We start from the raw sequence: 21,352 nt of genomic DNA, 5'->3' as shown, positions 1-21,352 counted from the left end.
CTAACGCTGACGAGACGACGGAAACTTCTGGAAAGCCTCACTAACACCTCACAAACAGCGGCAGTAACACCTGCGGTGAGAAGACCCAGCCTGCTCTTCTGAGGAGGGCGCACCCCAGGGCTCGTCAACGAACGTAGGCGCCGCAGTTCAAGCAGTCGGAGAAGGCGCCAGCCTCCAACGCCCCGTCACGCACACGACGCCGCCCGGCTCCTCACGCCAACTGCCGCCGCCACCCGCCGCGCATGCGCCACGCGCGGCGGGCAAACTCCGGCGCCACCCAGCCGGGCCAACTGCGCATGCGCGCCGCCCTCCCCGCTCACTCCCCCCTGATCTTCCCAGCAACACACTGCGCAGGCGCACTCCGCCCCGCTCCCTCCCTCCCTCCCTCCCGCCTCGGCCGCGGCGCCCCCCGCCCCCCGGTTACCGTTACCCCCCCCCCCGCCCCCAACGGCGTTCAACCGCCGCTCGGAGCCGTTAGCGCCGCCTCACGCCGCTCCTCCGCCAGGGGAGGAGGGGGCCCCGGGGAAAGGCTCGGCTCGGCTCGGCTCGGCTCGGCTGCCGGGCGGCCCGCCGCCGCCATGCAGATCACGCTGAAGACGCTGCAGCAGCAGACCTTCCGCATCGACATCGACCCCGAGGAGACGGTGAGGCGGCGGGGGGCGGCGTGTGAGGGTGGGGGGGGTCGCGGCTCGCTCCCCTCACGGCGAGGCTTTGTGGCGGTGAGGGGCCGCACCGGGCACGGCGAGGAGCGGCGGGGAGCGGGCCCGAGCGCCCGCCGGCGGCCGGGGGGTTGTGGTGGTGGGGGTGAAGCCGCCAGGGGGGGTATGATGGGGGTTGGGGACTGGGGGGGGGGGTGTGTGCGGTGTGTGTGTGTGTGTGTGTATTTGGGGGGGGGTTTGTTATAAGCTGGCCTCTCGAGTTGGCAGGTGGCACGGGCTGCACGGCTCCTCCCTGCCTGCCAGGCTGGGGGAGGGGGCGAGCAGGCGGTGTGGCCGCAGCTGAGGCTTTGCTGGGGAGTCTGCAGGGAAATGCAGGGCCCTGAGAGGGTGAGGAGGGCCCTGGGAGCTCCTTGTCACTTGTCTGGGTGGCTAGCTGCCTCACATAGCCAAGTACGGACATCCTCGTGGCCTTCTCTCCAGTGGCGTGGTGAGTTCAGCTTCTGGAGGTGTCTGCAGCAGCCTTGCACGTGGCAGCGAAGCTGTGGAAAGCTCTGGTACAGTGCGCCTGGCTGTGTGAAGCTTAGCCTCTTCCACCTCTGTTTAAAGCAATCAAGGAGGGCAGCTAAAACTGGAGGAAGAGCTCTTTTGGTCGAACAGCATGACAGAGGGAGATGGCAAAGTGTCTCACTGGATCATGTGTTTAGAAACCTCCAAGGATTTAAAACATCATTTTTTGCTTAAAACCAAGAAAAGTTCTCTTTTAAACCTCTGTCCTCTGTTTTGAGTAAGGTCCTGGAAAATAAAGCAGGGGGAGGACCACAAGAATGTTGCCAGTCAAACACGCTTGCCAGCCTGTGAGACAGCAAAATGCATTAGCTGAAAGTTGGATTGTGGGAAACTGTCGTGCACTCTGGTTGTAGCTGTAGTTGCTACAGTAGTTCAGTATCTGACACAAGAATGCCTCTCGTGAGCGTAATAGTTTAGGTCTTGGCTAGGAGTAGAAGAAATGTGGTTAAGATTTGAGGAGAACTTTGTGTTAAAAGTGTATAGTGTGAAGCCTTGACTCTATTAACTCTAGAGGTGTGGGGCTGAAAATGTATTTAAACTTTTTTGGACAAATATTTTGAAAATTAAATTACTATAGAAAGTGTTGTAAATATTAGATCTTAAAGGGAAGAACAATCTTGAACCCTCAGTTATTTGAAAGTTTTCCTCACTTATACTTCGTTAACCAAATGTTTGGAAGTTCTCGATCAGGTTTTTAAAAAAAGCTAATTTTTGATAATTGCACCGGTTTCTTAGATTAGTTTTCTATCATCGTGAAGCAAATGTGTGTGTTGTGGGAAGTTCGGGAGACGTTGCTTTTAGTGTTCAAACTACACGTACATGTTTCACTGCTAGAGGTAGCCTTGTTTACTTGGAGCTTTGCCCTATACTGTGACAAGGCCAAAAATGATCTAGTTGTAATAGGCCCAGGAAACTTGTTGCTCTAAAATTGGCTTCTGTTTCTCGCACTTTCTCCCTTTAGTCTCAGTCAAAAATGAATCTAAAGAGACATGATGTTACAGTACAAGGTAGTATTATAACAAGAATTTATGCTTGTAACTGAAAGCTCTCATTAATAGTAAAGAAAATATTTAAATATACCTTCTGGAGGGAATATGAATAAACACACTTTGTAATTACTAATTGGAATTGTTACAGCTTCTACAGAAGCAGATGATTATTCTCTGCTTTATCAGACTGTTTTTTAGAGTTCAAAGCATATTCTTAATATTGTGACTTTGTTTTCTGTTTGTGTTTGAAAGTGTTAGCCCACCAACTATTTTTAATGAACAAAAAAACAGACTCAAAGAGTGAATTATTCTTGCTGGTGGAAGTGCTAGTGCTAGGCAAAAGACTCTGTTGTGTGTAAAAATAAATGTTGTACTCATCATGCTCTGTACAGAAGATGGATTTACCAGCTGTAGTCGTTCTAGTGTTCTGCACCAAACAGTTCAGTACTCGAGCATTCAGACTTACCCAGGGTAAATGAAAGGGTGCATTTATCTACACAAGCTCATTCTCACGTCTGTTAATTGTTTGTGAGAGAGTAAGCATATTAAGCTACGTGTTAGAAGCAAATAGTGATGAAGACCTGTATAGCTGCGTCTCTTGTCTGAGGTCATGCCACTGACGCCGTAGACTTCTAAATCTAGTGCTTGGTTTGTAGGGATCGCTACATAGGTGTGAAATAGGCCGAAAGAAAACTCTACATTTTTAATTTACGCTATAAAGTGAAACAACAATTTTAAGTAAAACTGTCCTATTTCTTTTTCAGTTTCCCTGTGCTGTTAACACTAACATCCTCATTGTCAAATGCAGAGGAGTTGAAGGAACATTCAGGATGTCAGGAGTCCTTTAACATCCTCCACTTCATGTAATACGGTCTTTCACATTGCACTGTTCTGTCACAGTGAAATGCCTGCCTGTTTAACACGGTGTCAACAGTATGCTCAGTTATGGAAGTTTGACCTTCTGTGTGTTCTGATATATCCTTAATATACTTATACTTTATTGTCAAACATGCGTGTGGACTTCGGGATGCACACATAATACCTCCCCCCCCGTGCTGGAAGGTCCTGTTATTTAAATTTAGAAATGTAGGGTAGGTACTACTGTAAGCCATGTTAACTGTCTGGGGAGCGTGCTGCAGCAAAAATGAATTACAAATGAATCAGGATCCAAGTAACATGTAGAGAAAATGTGAGGCGTAACATACGTTTCCATTCTATGGATTAAATAGGCACTCTTCGGGGGAAAAACAGATACAGCTTTTACGGAGATTTTTCAAAACAAAATCTTTTAGCAAAGATTTTCTCGCTTGTGGGGGGCTCAGAAAACATTCTGGTTATGTAACAACAACAGGGCAGTACATAAAAAGGAGGTGCTTTTAAGTACATTTGTGGAGGACATGTATGGTAAAGGACAAGCCACTTTAATTCTCTTCAGAGAGTACACAATAAATTTCTGAACTGCTGCAGAAACTGTAATCTGAATAGTTAAAGCATTATTCCTGAACTCATACAAAAGTGAATACTCTTCCTGAACCTGCACAAAAAAAAAGTTTGATTAGTTTCATCTGATTGTATCTATTCAGTATATTGAGAGCTATACTAAAGCATCTTTAAAAAAAAAAAAAATATATATATATATATGTATATATATATATATATATATATCTCAAAACCCTGTGTGATTTTGAAACATACTTTGCATTCATTTTTATTCTCTCTGGGACAAGGAAAGATACTTGGAAACAAAGACAGTGTTGTTGTAAAATGTGTGGGCAAGACATACAAAGAGTGACTGAAGTCCCTCAGTTTGTCCAGCCCCAGGCAGAGCGGGCTGAGGGGAGGCCTCATGGTGGCCTGCAGCTCCCTTACGAGGGGAGCGGAGGGGCAGGCGCTGAGCTCTGCTCTCTGGGAACAGCGACAGGACCCGAGGGGACAGCATGGAGCTGGGACAGGGGAGGGTCAGGCTGGGGGTTAGGGAAAGGTTCTGCACCCAGAGGGTGGTCGAGCACTGGGACAGGCTGCCCAGGGCAGTGGGCACAGCACTGAGCCTGCTGGAGGTCAAGCAGCGTTTGGACAGTGCTCTCAGACATACGGGCTGAGTTTTGGGTGGTCCTGTGTGGCACCAGGAGTTGATGATCCTAGTAGGTCTCTTCCAATTCAGGATATTCTCCAGTTCTGGGTATTGATTATGTTTCTTGGAGCTCTCCTGGTAACCTGCGGGCTTCTGTTAGAAATACGCCTGTTGATGTAGCAGCCTTGAATGAAGAATAAAGGTTAACAGTGATGAGAGTATGAGTCAGTTAATTTTAAGTAGTATTACTTTTTCTCATAAAATTATTTTTCTGTCATACAGAAATAATAGATTTAGTTTTGTTGAATATGCAGTTTCCTGTATTTATTAGCTTTAGAAAGAGCTCTGCAATAGCAAGAGTATTTCAGGAAGAAATGGTAAAATCAGACTGTATGAGGCCTGCAAACCTTGAAGAAATGTGAATTTATTCTGACAACCCCTTTCTACATGTGTTTCAGTGTTAGTTAATCCTGTAGACATCTCTGATGAGAGGATTGTTGTATTTCCCTGACAATTTATAATCTTAGTGGTTGGTTAGAGGAAAAATGCTTTCATGATCTTTTTCAAAATCCAGAAATATCCATCCAGAATAGAGATGTCTTTATACCTCCCCAAGTCCTGATATTTTTTCTTTAATTCCTCTTTGATTTTACAGCAGGTATCCTTCTCTTCTTGTTGTGTTTCTCTTTGTCTACTTGTATTTTATATGCAGTTGCAGAAGGTGTGAATTTGAAGGGCTTGTACTTGCTGCTTGAGGTTTGATAGATGACTCTGCAAAAATTGTAGCTTCAGAAATCACCAGAATAAGTGTTAGGGATAATCTGCAATTTTTTTCATTATTTCGATACTTTCTTTACAGACTATAGCATTTCAAAGTTATGTTCTCATAATACATGTTTGTGTTTTTTTTTTTTTTTTCCTTCAATTGCTTGTCCTCTGTGGCTAATCTCTTTCATTCCATGTTTAGTTTTATTTTTGGAATATTCTTCTCCAGTTTAACTGCCAGCAAGAAAAAAAGACTTTGGTACTGTAATAACAATTTTGTTAATAGTATGTGCTATGTCTCTTAACAGTCCCAACTTTCTTCAAGTGCTATTTCCAAGATGGCCAGTGAGCGAACTGACAAGTTAAATATATAGGTTGTATAGATATTTCTGTATCTAAGTGCAAAACAGGCTTTAAATATGATTGGTAAGCCAAGGTGTCTGTACTTGATATGGATAACAACAGGCTACGAAGTGTTTTGTTTGTAATCTATGGTCGGTGGAGGGGTGGACATGTATAGGCTCATTAAAGAATAGTATGAGCAAACAATCATGCTACATTCTACAATCTTACTCCTGCCCTCGTGCATACATACTAGCAGGTCTTTTGGAAGTATTTTCATTGTGTTTCTGAAGCACAGCAAAATGCTTTCCTGAAGGGAAATGTATATATCTATTTAAACACAGGACTAAAGGATGTGGCTGCCAATGTCTTCTCCTGCCAAGGGTGACAGGATACTTGGATTAAGCAGACTTATTGAACAAATCTGTTTTTATCTTACAGGACATGGTGAGGTGCAGCATGTCTCATCCGGGCACTGTCAGAACCAGACAGAGGCCTCGCAGGCTCTCCTTTTTGCATGCTGCTCTGCAGGAAGCATCAAGTGAACGCAGAAAGCAGAGGAAAGGGCTGGTGGCTGCTATAGGTGTACTGAGTAAAAGTGTAGTATAAATGCTAACATCTCTCCCTGTCTCTTGTCATTCCCTGTACCAGGGGTAGAGTAGACTCAGGAATGGAACTGAAGTGAGGCCGAAATACTTCTCTTCCATCCCCCCAGCTTGAATGCCTGGGCTTCATATTTATAACCATTTTTTTGGTGTCCAAAATGAAGGCCATTAGAGTGTACCTAAATAAAGCTTGTTTTACTCTTCTAATTGGTCTGTCAGTATGCAGAATTAAGAGTTTTGTTTTTTAAAAAATTCTTGTTACTTAAAATGTGTTACCAGTTTTCCTCATATTAGAAACTGTTCACATAGAGTAAAAGCAATAGAACCAGTCTGAGGGGAATAGACTTGTTCATGCTAATCAGCATAACCATGGAAGTGTCACCGCTTACGGAATGTAAGTTTTCTCCTTAAGGCAAGCCCCTGTGAGTTCATAGGGAGCACTGAGAGCTGTCAAAAGCCACATCTTTCTACTGTTTTTGCAATATATTGACAGCTGAGCATTTTTTCTGTTGCTTAAAGCTCAGCTTTATGTTGAAATCTATTCATGTATCACTACAAAACTTCATGTGTACAGCCATTTCAGTCATCATTTAGCATCAGAATGTTGACCCTAATGTCTTCTTTTTTTAAACAGTGTTCAAGTCAATTTGGAAATGAAGGATGGAAGTGCCTAGAGGCCAACTGTGAGATTAGAAATTCATTTTGTTGGTCTTCAGGCAGTGCGTAATAGCAACTACTCTACTGATAAACTTCACTTAGCTGTAAATGAACTCAGTTCTGGAGAGGAAATTAGAAAGGCAGAGATAATTGCTTAGGAAGTAAATGACAAAGCTAAATTTTGGATTTTTACTTTGCCATTTCCAGGCTATTCATCTGCTAGGCTGTGCTTTCTTTGTATACAGACTTTAACATCACACATGCGAATGGCAAATACGGTAGTTTTTGAATGCTTTATATTGCCTGTGAGGCTGTTTTAAAATATTGTCATAATTCTTTAAGTGCCTTTTTTCTTGAGTACATACTATTTTTTTCAGCTGCTTAAGAAAAGATGAACAGATTCACAGGACTCTTCCTCTCTTATGGTCCTTCTCAATTACTGCATCTGTTATACCTCTGGAACCCAATGCAGGGCAGTAACCTGTTCTTGCAACTCTCAGGGTGGTTTCCTGACTATTGAATGTCCCATTAAGGAAACACATATGAGAGATTTCTGTAAGTGTAGGTTTGCAACAACAAAATCTGCTTTTATTATTCATAGGAAAAGTTAGGACCAAATGTGGTCTTATCAATGAATCTACTATAAAACCTTTAGTTACTAGATATGAAGCATCTTATGCCCTGGACATTTCAATAACAGGCAAAATGTTTGCCATTAATGTGTGATCATGGAGTTTAAGGATTTTAAAATTTGTGACACAGATCAGTTTGTTGCTTCTGGATTACTGTTGGATACAACGTTATCCTCAACTGACTGAGCAGTGTCCGTATATACTATCTGTACCATACAGCATGTGGTATATGTGTTTTCCGCAGCAGTGGGAGGGAAAACTTGGGAATGTTAGCCCTAGCTCTAAACAGAAGTGTTCAGAGTAGCCTCCACATGTCTTAGCTCAGGAGATGGGGAGAAGAACAAAGGCCTTTGGACTGAAAGCTTTTGACCATGTCTAAAAGATGACTGTTTCTCCAGTCTGGGATAAATTTGTTAGTCTGTTGCAGAACAGGTGAAGATTGGTAGAGGAATTGCAAAGAGATTCAAGACCCCTCTCTGAGTTCCTTCTCGAAACAGTTGAATTGTAGGCAGGTGGGTAGTGCAAGTCTCTAGGAGTTAGTCTCGGGATCCATCTATTTATAGTATTTTTATTAATTTGATAAGAATAACACACTTGAGTACAAAAGCAATAGGAACATGGTGGAATTAAAGGACTCAAAACTTGTGCTTGGCTATCTGATTGGAGGGCCTGTTGTTTGGAAATGTCTGTCCAAAAGATGAAGCCCTCAAGCTTATAAATCCTGGAATTTCCATCAAGAGTAGTAGTGCCACTGTTCCACTTGCTTGCTGGCCACCAATTTCCAGGAGGAATGAATTTCCACTGGTACAGCAAAGAGGTGCTGTAATGGTGTGGAAGACTGAGACTATTAAGTGAAAGTAAGCTAAAGGGCCCGGGCTAGCTTAGGTTATGAGCTGGGAGGAGGGCTTGGTAGTGCTAAGCACAGTGGTACACACCAAGCGAGGTGGAAGGGTTATTCATGCTTAAATTGTAACACTGGCATAGAAACTGAAGAGTATTAATAGTCAGTGGATTAATTTGGGCTGGAAATGAGCAAAAAGGCTTTGAAGAAACTTCGTAGCAACCCTGTAGTGGAAGAGGTAGCAAAAAAACCTTGTTTTTAGATCCACTAATCTGTGAATTGGATTCCTGATGAAGATTGTGGTGTGTCTTGATGTGGGAAGGTGTCCATTTTGGTTCTAATATACAATTTCTCTATTGATCTCAAGAAATTTAGAGGTTTTATTTTGCCTTTGTAGTTAAAAATGACAAGTATAGTGGTGACTTTTTTATTGGAAATTAAGAAATGTGATTTTATCTCACCTGATTTTTCCTTGTCCATTTTGGCATAGTGTATAAGGTAAGAAGTTGAAATTGGTGTGTGAGAGAGAAGGGAGTGAGTTTGTTCAGTATACTTGAGTTATGTGAAATACTTGCCTAGAAGGAACCCAGCGCTTAGGTGGCTAAAATAAATGTAGGGAACAGCTGGACATCTGTTGTGGTTTAACCCAGCCGGCAGATAAACACCACACAGCCGTTCGCTCACCCTCTGGGACGGGGGAGAGAAACAGGAAAGTGAGTTGAGATAAAGACAGTTTATTAAGACAGGAAAATAATAATAACAATAATGATGATAATAGTACTACTAACAATAATATGTACGAAACAAGTGATGCACAATGCAATTGCTCACCACTCGCTGACCGATGCCCAGCCTAACCCCGAGCAGCCTGCTGCCCCCACCCTGACTAGCCACCCCTATATATTGTTCAGCATGACCCCATACGGTACGGAATACCCCTTTGGCCAGTTTGGGTCAGCTGTCCTGGGTCTGTCCCCTCCCAGCTCCTGCTGCACCCCCAGCCTGCCCGCTGGCAGGACAGAATGAGAAGCTGAAACGTCCTTGGCTTGGTGTAAGCACTGCTCCGCAACAATTAAAACATCAGCATGTTATCAGCACTCTTCTCATCCTAATCCAAAACATGGCACCCTATCCCCTACTAGGAGTAAAATTAACTCTGTCCTAAGTAAAACCAGGACAGCATCTTAGCACTATCAATTTCACATAACCTATTTTTTAGGATGCCTATCTGGGATGCACTCTGGGACTGGTATTTCTTTGGAATACCTGTTTTGCAGTTAGGAGTTCATCAGCTGTGACTCTTAATTAAAGAGATTCATGGCAGCTATTCTTATGGGCATATTGTTCAGTATTCTCTGATTAGTAGGGATAGTCACACATCTGAAATTCATAGGGGGCATAAAAAATCAGTTAATTTGTAAATTCGCTATCGTAGTGTAAGTGTTCTGTTTCCACATCTTTAGGGTACTGTTTCCAGTGCATCAGACATCAAGAGCAACAAGAAAGGCTTCTGCAAGTGCCTCAATGACAAAAGGAACACTAGGGAACATATGGGCCCTCTCCTGAAGGAAACAGGAGACCTGGTTACCTGGGGCAGTGCAAAGGCCAAGGTACTCCATGCTGCTTGCAGTGCAGATGGGCAATGTTATCACAGTACTCAAGGCCAGGGAATACTTGGGCAGACTGACCATTCCTGAGACCATGGGCCCCAGTGGGTTGCACCCGTGAGTGCTGAAGGAGCTGGCAGATGTGATTGTGAGTCTGCTTTCTATAAATGCCTGGTCACAGTAACTGGGAGAAGTGTCTGAAGACTGGAGGAAAGCAAATGTCTTGCCCTGTCTTCAGGAAGCGTGAGAGAGAGGACCCAGGGAACTACCAGTTCAGCCGTACCTTGATCCCTGGCAAGGTGATGGAACAACTTATTCTGGAAACAATTTCAGACATATGAAGGAGCAGAAAATCAAGATCAGTCAGCATGGTTTCAAAAAGGGGAATTCATGGCCAACTGTCGTGGTTTTGTTTGGGACAGAGTTAATTTTCTTAATAGAGGCTCCAATGATGCTGTGTTTTGGTTTGTGAATGAAAACAGTAGTGATAACACACTGCTGGCTTTAGTTGTTGCAGAGCAATGCTTACACAGAGCCAAGGACTTTTCTGCTTTTAATGGTTTCCTGCCAGTGAGGAGGCTGGGGGTGCACAAGAAGAAATTGGTAGGTGACACAGCCAGTACAGCTGACCCAAATTGGCAAAGGGATGTCCCATGCATGTGGTGCCGTGCTCAGCAGTAAAAGCTGGGGTAAAGGAGGAAGGAGGGTTGTTTACAGTGATGGTGTTTGTCTTCCCAAGAAACTGCTACGCTTGGTGAGCCCTGCTTTGCTTGAAGTGGCCAAACACCTGCCTGCCGATGGGATGCAGCAAGTGAATTACTTGTTTTGCTTTGCTTGCACACATGGCTTTTGCTTTACCTGGTTAATTGTCTTTTTCTCAAGCCATGAGTTATTGTGTTTTCACCTTTCTGATTCTCTCCCTCATCCAACTGAGCAGCTGTGTGTTGCTGAGCTGCCTGCTGAGATTAAACCAGAACATGGACTAACCTGACCAGCTTCTGTAATGAAATCACCAGTTTGGTACATGGGGGGAAGCAATGGATGTTGCCTACTTGGGCTTCAGTAAGGCCTTTTACCCCGTCCCTTGTAGAGAAACTATTGGAGGTATGGTCTGGGTGGGCAGATTGAGGTGGATCAAAAACTGGCTGAAGGGCCAGTACCAGCAGGTTGTAGTCAGTGGTGCAAAGCATAGACATAGGCCAGTAACAGGTAGAGTACCCTAAGGGTCAGTACTGGGTCAGTCTTGTTTGGCATCTTCATTAACAACCTAGATGATGGGGTGGAGTGCACTGTCCGTAAATTCATGGATGACACAAGGACATGAAACTTGGGGAAGTGGCTGACTCACTAGAGGGCCTCACAACCATCCAGAGGGACCTTAACAGGCTGGAGAAATGGCCTGGCTGGCTGATCTCATGCAGTTCAACATGGAGAATTGCAGTCCTGCCCCTGGGTAGAACAGCCCCAGGCACCAGGACATGCTGGGGGTCACCCAGCTGGAAAGCAGCTCTGCATAAATGGACCCGGGGGAACTGCTGGGCACCAAGTTGAGCATGAGTCAGCAATGTACCCTTGCCACTAAGAAAGCTATCATTATTCTTGGCTGCATTAGGCAAAGTACAGACATTAGGACAAGAGAGGAGATCTTTCCCTCAGCAGTGGTGAGGCCACGCCTGTAGTACTGTGTCCAGTTGTGGGCCCCCCAGTACAAGAGAGACCTGGACACAATAGAGAGTCCAGTGCAGGGCTACTAATATCATCAAGGGACTGGAATATAGGATCGTGGACTCACAGAATGGTTGGGACTGGAAGGGACCCTAGAGATTATCTAATTCCAACCCTCTGCCATGAGCAGGGACACCTTCCACTAGGCCATGTTTCTCAAAGCCCCGTGCAACATGGCCTTAAATGCTTCATGTTGAGCTAACACCCCCAGATTCTTCTCCTCAGAGCTGCTTGCAATCCATTCTCCACCCAGCCAGTTCCAGTTTCCCTGGAACCTTCTCTTCTCCTGGCTGAACAACCCTGGCTCCCTCAGCCTGTCTTTGTAGAAGAAGTGCTCCAGCCCCTTGATCATCTTTGTGGTCCTTCTTGTGCTGGGATCCCCAGAGCACCTCTCCTGGGACTATACAGCAGTCACAGTGCTGCAGAATAAATAAAATTCTTATTCTGTGAAACCATCTTTAAGAATAAGCGTCAATTCAAAGAATGTGTAAGGTTGGAACATGTCTCTGGAGGTCATGTGGTCCAACCACCCTGCTCAAGCAGGGACACACAGAGCAGGTTGCCCTGAACCACGTCTAGGCAGCTTTTGAAGATCTCCAAGGAGGGAGACTCCACTACCCACACAGTAAAGAATTCCTTCCTGATGTTTGGAGGGAACCTCCTGTGTTTTGATTTGTGCCCACTGTGTCTTGTCTTGGCACTGAGCATCACTGAAAACAATTCATGTTTGTTCCCAGAGGAGGGCCATGAAAACATTCACAGTACTGGAGCACCTCTTCTGTGAATAAAGGGTTGGGTTTCTTCATCATGGAGAAGAGAGAGCTCCAGGGAGACCTTATTGCAGCCTTTCAATACTTAAAGGAGGCTTCTAACAAAAACCGAGCAAGACTTGTTACCCAGGCATGTAGCAACAGGACAAAGGATAAGAGTTTTAAACTGAAAGGGGGGGGTAGATTTAGACTGGACATAAGGAAGAAACATTTCATTGTGAGGGTGGTGAGACTCTGGAACAGGACAGTGGGCAGTAGCCTGGAGAAGTTGTGGACACCTCGTCACTGGAAGTGTTCAGAGTCAGGTGGGATGGGCCTTTGGGCCTCCTGATCTAATGGAAGATATTCCTGCCTGTGGCAGGAGTTCTGACTAAGTGATCCTTAAAGGTCCCATCCAACACAAATCACTCTACGATTCAAGCTGGTAGTTAGGAGCTGGCTTAAGTTCATTTATTTTTTCCATTAAAAAGGTATGATCGCTTAAGTCAATTCATCTGAGATACAATAGGGTTTCACATATATAAATTACTCTTCTCTGTAAACAGTTCCCATGTTTGGAAATGTAAGGACATGTTTGGAAATGTATCATCTGGAAATTACTTGTATTTATGTTACATTTCCAATTTAATAGGAACAACCTGAACCACATTCCAGAATTTCTTAATTTATAGTGTGGAGCTCATGATGTGTCAAGTTAACTGTGAATCAAGATACCACATGATGTACCTTTGCATGGCAAAAGTTTTGCTTTAGACTAGAGTGCGTGTCCTGTTAAATGAGACGCTTAAGTTAATGTTCTTTGCCTTTGCAAACGGCAGTGTCTATGCATATAGTTAGCAAATTACTGTAAATTAGTTGAGCTATGTTAAGCTTAAATTTGTTTTAGGTCTGTGTAAACTGTTTGTCAGCTGGAGAAATGTCAGAGGTCTGAAGTAATTTGTGTTTGAATTTAATATATTATGTGTTCCCAGAATGACTGACATATCTAGCAAGTACAGAAAATACAGGAGACCTGTATTGGAAATAGTAACAGCCTTCTCTCCTGATTTCTTTTTCTTTTTTTTTTTTTTTTTTTAATTCCTGTAAGAAGCCACTCATAGCCACTGTATTGGCAGGTTCCAGCCAGAGCGCCTCTGTATGTGGGGAGCAAACATGTTGTTTTGTCCTACCCAGTGTGCTGCTGTGATTCTGTGAGAGCTGGCTGTGGAGGACCTCTAGGGATGCATGGGGGGAGGGCTAAGCTTGCACAGCTGGAGTTACCACACTCCAAGCTCATACAGGTGGCATCACCGTACTCAGTGCTCTGCTCCTGCTGACCACTGACAGCCCTGCTCCTGTCACACAGCAAAGGGAAAGCAGTGGTAACTGCTTGCGTGTAACTCTGTAACGTTAGCTGCATTAACGGTCACTATTTCACAAAGGCAATAAATACCCAAACTCCTAAAGACGGTGCAATTATTGTGTGTTAGTGTGTTTAGCTTGTCCTGGCCATAGTCATGACATCAACAATAATAAAAACTTTCAGAAAGTCAGGAGACATCTGAAAACAGTAGCTTGATAGAGTGCAGAGGACTTGAAAAAAGCCATAGTTTTCTCTGTCAAAATAGGTAGTACTTGCTGATCACACTACAATATTTATTCTATATCTGTAGCAGACCTAGTGACTGAGTAAAGTGCTTTGAGGTATCACCTTTGAGTCATTAGTACAAGTACCTAAATACATGAATAGTTAAGCAGTATGTTAAAATGTGGGCGTTTAAAACACCATGTTTTCAACATGGTTTTGGAGTTAATGTTCCCTGATGGGAGCAGGAAATTTAACTGGCATTGTCTGAAGAACCTAATACTTAAAAATCTTTAGAAAAGATGCTTGATAGCTTATCCATAGCCTAAGTAGGTTGTTGTGTTGTGAGTGACTGTCAGCTTTAAATAATAATTGGGGATGAATTCACAACTTATATTTTTAGTTTTCAAGGAAACGATCTTCTTAAGCTATTAAATAAATGTAAGTCCAGGAACAGAACTGACTTTTGTACGAGGAAGTGCACAGACTGACGATGCTATCAGCAAAACAGTAGTATTACCATAGTTAATGCTTTGACCTTCTCGAATACTAATGGATAGTAGTGAGCTGCTGTTTTGCTGTGGAAAAGCAAATGTCCAGCTTGCGTTCTGTATCCTTGTGTGGCTAGTGGTTCAGTCACCTGTATCACTTAGGTGCAGGCTTACAGAATGGGTTATATTCTGCGGGTCTCCTTTGATGGGTTAAGAAGGATAGTAAAGCAAGCTCTTACTTGTTTCTGTTGAAAAGATGCAGCTTCTCGTCAGTGTTCAAGTTTTGTCAATCCCTGCTGGACCAAACATCCAAAATGTGAAAGAATTAACCCATTAATAAACCTCAGAAGTAAAATATGAGAGGAAGAGGGAGGAGAGGAGGCCAATGAAGGAAAAGAAGAAATAAAACAGGTTATTTACAGCATTTACAAAGGAATAATAGGAAACCAGGAAGTATGGCTGGCATGTCGAGTGGATGACAGGTTTTAATTGTGCTGAAAAGCTGGCTTTTTTGAGTCTCAGTAAATACTTATCATTTAACATCTGAAAATGTTGTTTCAGTATATTTACTATGTAAGCAACCCTAGTAGTGAGCTACTGCTTTAAAAAAAATGAAATTAAGAGCAATGATACTACTGCAGCTACCTGTGGTACAAATAATTTCCAGTCCAGCTCAGCTCTCAGGACAAATGCATTTTCTCATGCTTAGCTGGTTGAATTGCTAGATACATGCTTATTAACAGCAAAGCATTGAATGAATAAAGTTTATGAATATGCAGGAAAAAGAAAGCTCTAGAAGGTGGAGTTAGTTTGGATCAGTAAGTTCATAACAGATTGGCAGCATCTGTCTGTCAGGAAGCAAGAATTAATGTTTTGATATAGGTATACGATTTCAAATGTGTTGCTACAGACACTGTTCTACAAGAACAACCTTTGTCTCTTCATGATGTTGTTACGCAGTCTTTGTGGAGAACACATGCCCCCTGGTTCATGGCAGCTAAAACTGTGTCATTTGAGCTGTTTGCAGTGCTCTGAAGGCGTAGGCTGTAAGTCAGTAGCCTGCGTAAACAAGTAAATAGGGCAAAATGATTTTGGGGTAGGCTTACATTTGTTAGGCAAAGCTCCGCATATTACCAGGAAGGGGAAATAATTGAGAATTATGTCTGTAAAATGAACAACTGGACAATTTGCACAAGTTGTTGCTTATCAAGGTTTCACGTGATTCCAGCAAATTAAATCAAATGTCACTGTGACCTTACAAAAAAAAAAAAAAAAAAGACATTCCATGAAGTCGTGATAAAGAATAATTTTAGCTGTGCATAGTATGTGTACCCCTGCATTCAGAGAAAGAACAGGGAAGAGAAGTGGGTCAGAAGATAGAAGCATTTTTTGACCAGATTTCTCAGCTTCTTACTGTTGTAGTCTTGTGCTTAAGAATTTTTATGGATAAATGAGTTGTCTCTCATCTTCGTATTTGAATTAGAGTATTTGTGGAAGGGTACACATTGCACTGGGAAGGTTTGTGCTGACATCTTTGAAAGACTGATGTACTTCAAGTGCATAATCAATATATGACTGAAAACTACTATTTAGAAATAAAAGCTTAAGAACAAAATGTAGTTAAGGTTTTTGTTGTAAAGCAATTTTTTTCAACGAGACTGTTTCTGTACTTTAGGTGAAGGCGCTGAAAGAGAAGATTGAATCAGAAAGGGGGAAAGATGCTTTTCCAGTAGCTGGACAAAAACTAATTTATGCAGGTAATAGATATTTTCAAGATGTTGTATCTGAACCTAACATATTTTTTCTATTCTTCTTTGATTTGAATGTTAAGTCTTCTAAAGATGTTAAATTCTGAAAGGCAAACAAGTTTAATCAAAAAGAAAACCAGCAACAAACCTCATTGTCAAGGGGACCTCTCAAACTTATATCAGATTTTTGAGGGTTTTAATTCTATGTTTCTGTTGTTTGTGCTCTCATGGCATAATACGCTAACAGCTTTAGTCTTGGGTGCTGTAAAAAAAAAAAAAAAAAAAAAAGTATTTAAGCAGATAGCATTTTCTGTTATGGGTTAACTCTTGTCTTCTATTCAGTTTATTTTGTGTATATACCTGAAGCATTCCTCCCTGTACCTCAGACAATTTAATAGATAATTTCTTTTAGGTTGACAACAGACACCCACTGCCAAACCCTTGTCTTTTTAGTACAAGTACCTTTGTTTCTGCAATTTGTAATACTTCTAAATTGTCATTTAAAACGTGTATTATGTAATAGCACAAAGTAGGCTAAAGTCAGATAAAGGCATGAAATTACTAGGTTTGTACTAACATAGTTTGGTGAAATTTTATGGTAATGTTTTTCTATCATCTTCAACCTGACTGCTCTATTCTGTTACTACTAATGCATAGAGACAGATTTTGTGTTCACTTCATATCAACATTCCATCCCACAACCCACACTTGTACTACTTTTTCCTCTCAAGTCATGGCTAAAAGAAATTTTGGTGGTCTTCTACTTTTCCAGCTTTCTGCTTTGTAAGCAGTACTGGCTTTCCACTTTTAGTAAGATAAAGACACTCATCATAGTAGAAAGATGATAATCCCAAGATGAGTCCAGTCTTCACTTGTTTGTAGGAATTCCCACAACTATGTTTCTTAGCAAATTTTGTTCCCTGGCCTTGAGTGAAGATAATGCACATCAAGAATGTGAGCATGACAGTCCCATATATAATAAAGACGTATGAACAAGGTGGAAGGCCTCATGTGATATGTATATAATTGTATGAAATCGTTAATATTTGGTGATTAAAAAAAAAGCCAGAATTGTTCTGCAGCATTGTATAATCCACAAGAAGTAGAAAATATAAAAAATAAGATTTACAATTGAAGTGTACTCTTAGTAATGGTTCACTCATATTTTCATAACCCTGTCTTTGCTCCTCAAAGATGAATTTTATTTTTTATCTTGTACAAGGGGTACGACAAGGGTGCAATGGTGATATTTTTTCGTGGATTAAAATGAACTTTAGAAGTTTCATACATTGGTAAAGTGATATCCCAGCTGAACCTGATAAGAAATACCCCATTTGTAACTAAAATGGTTTCTTATTTAAAAAAAATAAATCACTGCTAGTCAGCAGCGATTAGTAATCTCTAGTGTTGTCATCTCTATCAGTCTAGGAACCCTGAGAGCAGTATGTCCAGAGAAGATAGGTTGCGTGCATATGTGCGTTGTGCAAGCTCCTTCCCAAAAGTGCTTATACAGCAGAAAAATGGAAATAAGCCTGTGTAGGTTGTGAGTCAGATGCCATACCACCTGCTACATGTATTATTACTACTACAGTATACATAATACGTTCTTGATTATTTGGCCTGAAGGGGCAAGATAAAACCAGTGGGGACTAGGACAGTACCACCTAATTTGTGTTGTAAGTGCCATAGTATTTGTGTACACTTCTCTTGTTTTCCTTGCAATCATCAGTATAAGGATGTCTCCTACTAGTTACAGTTAAATGGTATATTCCACCATGACTGAGGATGGTTTTGAAAGTGTGTATTTTAATCTTGAAATGGGAAGTGATCTTTGGCACTTCTTTGGAAAATGAATCAATTTGGAAAATTTGGAATCTTCCTCAGAAAATGAATCAATTAAAGCAATAAAATATTTTCTGAAAACTCTGTAGTAGAATAAGCTGCTCTAAAACTCACTGCAGTACAGACTTCGTTTTATGATTTGTGGGATTTCCTTTGAAGTAACTAATTCTACAAAATGCCTGTGTGGTTTAATATATTCTTAAGTTCTTGTAGAAGTGAGATAAATAGCCACAGTGCCATCTCTGTTTATAAAGTGTAAGAAGTGGTAGTATAAGACGAAAAGATTTCTACTGTTATCTGATCATTGTCTTTCATACTTCTATCAAGGTAGCAGGATGTGGAACAGTCATAGCTTTTTCAAATGTTTTAGCCTTCTTTTAAGAATAGATTTTTAAAGTTGTAAAGTCACGAATTTATCTCAAGTAGATAAACTTAAACTGTGGCAGGGAACCATAAATAGTTCTCTAAATTTAAGTGTTAACAGAAGAGAACAGACAGGAATTTTCTCATTATGTCTAGAGTATATAAGCAGGCATAAGATACTCAGTTCAGCTTATTGTATGCTAAAGTCTTTCCTTTGCATTACTTGTATCTCTGTGTTAAAAGTTAAATCTAGATTTTACACTTCTGTTTTAAATGACTTGAAGCATATTCAACACTTTGAGCAAGTGTCGGGCTTTCTACCAAAGTAGAAAGACTGTCTTCTAGCTAACTAGTACTGGGGACATCATAGGAGGAACATTAATAGGAACTATACTGCCAAAACTTAATGGCTAGAATCTTTGTACAGTTATTAGTGTTCGTAAGCCTGCATAAGACTTGTTTTTCAGTGTTTTTGGAGGTCTGTTTTTATAAGGGAAAAGCAAGCTCGTGTAACAATCTGTTGAATGACCTCTTACAAACTTGCATCTGATTTATTTGCCAGGTAAAATTCTTAATGATGATACTGCTCTTAAAGAATACAAAATAGATGAGAAGAACTTTGTGGTGGTTATGGTGACAAAAGTGAGTAATATTTATTTTTGAAAACAAAATTGCATTCACTTTTTTATTATTATGATGAGTGATTGATTATACATGCCTTGAAACCAATGGATAGTGGTTATCTGAGAATTTTGGTCAACATTAAAATGATTATGTGAATAGATTTGAAATACTACTTCTCAGACCTTGTGCAACCAAGTTGATTGTTGTTGCTGCTCTGTTCTGAATGTTTATACTGGAGAAAATATTTGCCACTGACAGACTTTGATTTTGCTATTCCTTCTTTATTGTCTCTGGGATATCCTTCCTGGGATTTGCTTAAAAGGAAGACTGGATGCTAGATTATTACTAAATTGAATGTACAGAACTTCTTTCAGTCTTGCCCTGTTGCTTTTCAGCAGCTTAAACCTAGTGGCTTAACAGAAAACATATGTCAAAAAATCTTAGAGTTTTGAAAGACTGCAATGGCAAATTGAAGCGAATGATTGTGAGACATATTTGAAGTATTTCTACTCAAGCCACTGATTTTCTACGCATTCCAGATACTTGGAATTTGAATAAAGCTGTCTTCATCTAAGTCTTGAGATACAAGGTTAATTTTGGAGTTAGAGGTCTTCTTCCTGACAAAAAAAACAACTGTGTTCCTCTGAAGTGAAAACACTTTGCTCTTGTCCAGTGTTGGTTCATTATATTCTCAATTTGAATGCAGCTATTGTTGCACTGTTCCTGAATGAACAAATGTTCTAGTCTGTGGTTTGCCTGGAGAATCAGTGGAAGCAAACTGGTATTGATAGGATTTCAGAGTTCATCTGTCATTTATTTATAGCATAAGAAACAAAGATCCCAGGAAAAATTGCTAAATCCAATACCTTGTCATGTCAAAGGACCTGTATTTTGGAGTTGGGCAGTTCTTCAGTATTATGGTCCTTTTTTTTAAGTCCTTAAGTTAATTTTTCCTACTTTTGAGTCAATTCTGTGCAAAAGATATCTGTTGCATAAGCACAACTGCAAACCTGTTCAGATGCTCAGTACTATTTACGTTTGAGCTTTTTTTTCCTATGAATACTTGTTAAAATCATGTTTACCATGTCTGCCGTGTTGGAATCTATTCATTCTCAAACTCTCAGACATAAGGAGGAAATACATTTTTCCTAGTTTAAGAAAACATTATCTGCAAGTGATTTGTCTTGAATAAGTAGTTGTGTTATGCTAAATTCAATGGTTCCTCTTGGTCAGGCAGGCACATGGCTCTGCTGTGTCAGTCCATCTGTAGGTAAGGGACTATAGTGATACAGTTTTCAAAAACTTGATTCCATAACTTAGCCAGGGGCTGCAATCATTTATATCTAATATGATTAATACATGTTTCCAGTAGTGAGGCATGAAGATCACAGTCATGTGAGTTTTTGCAAATCTAAATTTTATTGCTGTAGATCTGGTAACCATTGATTCTGCTGGATTTTTGGAGGTCACTACTGAACTCAAGCACGTGAAATGTTTTTTATGTAATGCTTTAAATGTAAAGACAACATAATTAAAACTTGTTTCAGGTTAAGTTTAAATCTGTTAGCCTTAATTCTTACCGTCTCATGTTACAGAAAATAGCATTTATAATGAAATGTGATTTCTGCCTTTATCACTTCTTTCCAAATGTGAGTGGTGAGAAAACCTTACGCTTGTTACACTTGTCAGAGTTTCTTGACAATCTGAAAATGCACTTTTATAAAACACAATATTGTTTTCATATTTGGAGTATTGCAGTCTATAAATATTTAGATCTTATCTCTGCATTTCACATCATATGCAAACAGTGTGGATGCTTACATGTCTGAATAAGCATGGGTGACACTACCAGTTGCCTGTTTAAACACAATAAGGGGCACTATAGTTGATATTTTGGAATATTTTAACATTATACTTGTTGAGGCAGCAATGTCAAGCACAAGTGGTCTTAACAGAACTTAATCAACATATTGACTTTAGAAAGCATTGGTTTAGGAGTTTTGTGCTGTGTCTGAATTCTGCTGTCCTCCAATAGCCCAAAGCAGCAGCTGCAGCAACTCAGCAGTCAAATTCTACTGCTACTGTCAGCTTGACAAGTGCAGCTCCCACACCAGCCTCTGCACCAACCCCTGCAGCTGCTCCTGTGCCAGCTCCTGTCCCTACCACTCCAGCACCAGCTGCAGTTGCTTGTGAATCTGCACCTGTGAGTACTCCTAAAGATGAGAAGCCAGCAGAAAAACCACCTGAGGCACCAGCTGCTGTCAGACCATCATCAAATGACAGGTATGAATGAGCTTTCAGTTTGGCTTCTCTGTCCATTTCTGTTGCTTCTAGTTTTGGCTTTGAGTTGAATTTTCCATTGCAGTGTTAGTCCAGTCATTTTTTCTGTTCTGCATATTTTTTCTCTTTAACTCCAGTCTCTGACTAAAGTACAACATTACTGACTGTAGTGTGTACCCCTTTCCCCTTTTACCTTTTTGTGTGGTAATG

The 21,352-nt window shown here is 41.3% G+C and overlaps 1 protein-coding gene across 1 annotated transcript in view; it reads left to right on the top strand.

The window, feature by feature from the left end:
- The first annotated feature begins 415 nt into the window (after positions 1 to 415).
- Positions 416 to 21,352, top strand: part of RAD23B (RAD23 homolog B, nucleotide excision repair protein) — a 39,136-nt gene continuing 18,199 nt past the window's right edge. The window contains exons 1-4 of the mRNA XM_084305400.1: positions 416 to 644; positions 15,961 to 16,042; positions 18,801 to 18,880; positions 20,898 to 21,145. Coding sequence (XP_084161526.1) covers positions 579 to 644; positions 15,961 to 16,042; positions 18,801 to 18,880; positions 20,898 to 21,145 — 476 coding nt within the window. The 5' untranslated portion in view covers positions 416 to 578. The remainder of the gene's footprint in view (positions 645 to 15,960; positions 16,043 to 18,800; positions 18,881 to 20,897; positions 21,146 to 21,352) is intronic.

The sequence above is a fragment of the Netta rufina genome, assembly GCF_964035555.1.
Source record: "Netta rufina genome assembly, chromosome: Z".
NCBI lineage: Eukaryota > Metazoa > Chordata > Aves > Anseriformes > Anatidae > Netta > Netta rufina.
Note: the sequence above shows the minus strand (reverse complement) of the source record. Positions and strands in the feature narration are given on the sequence as shown.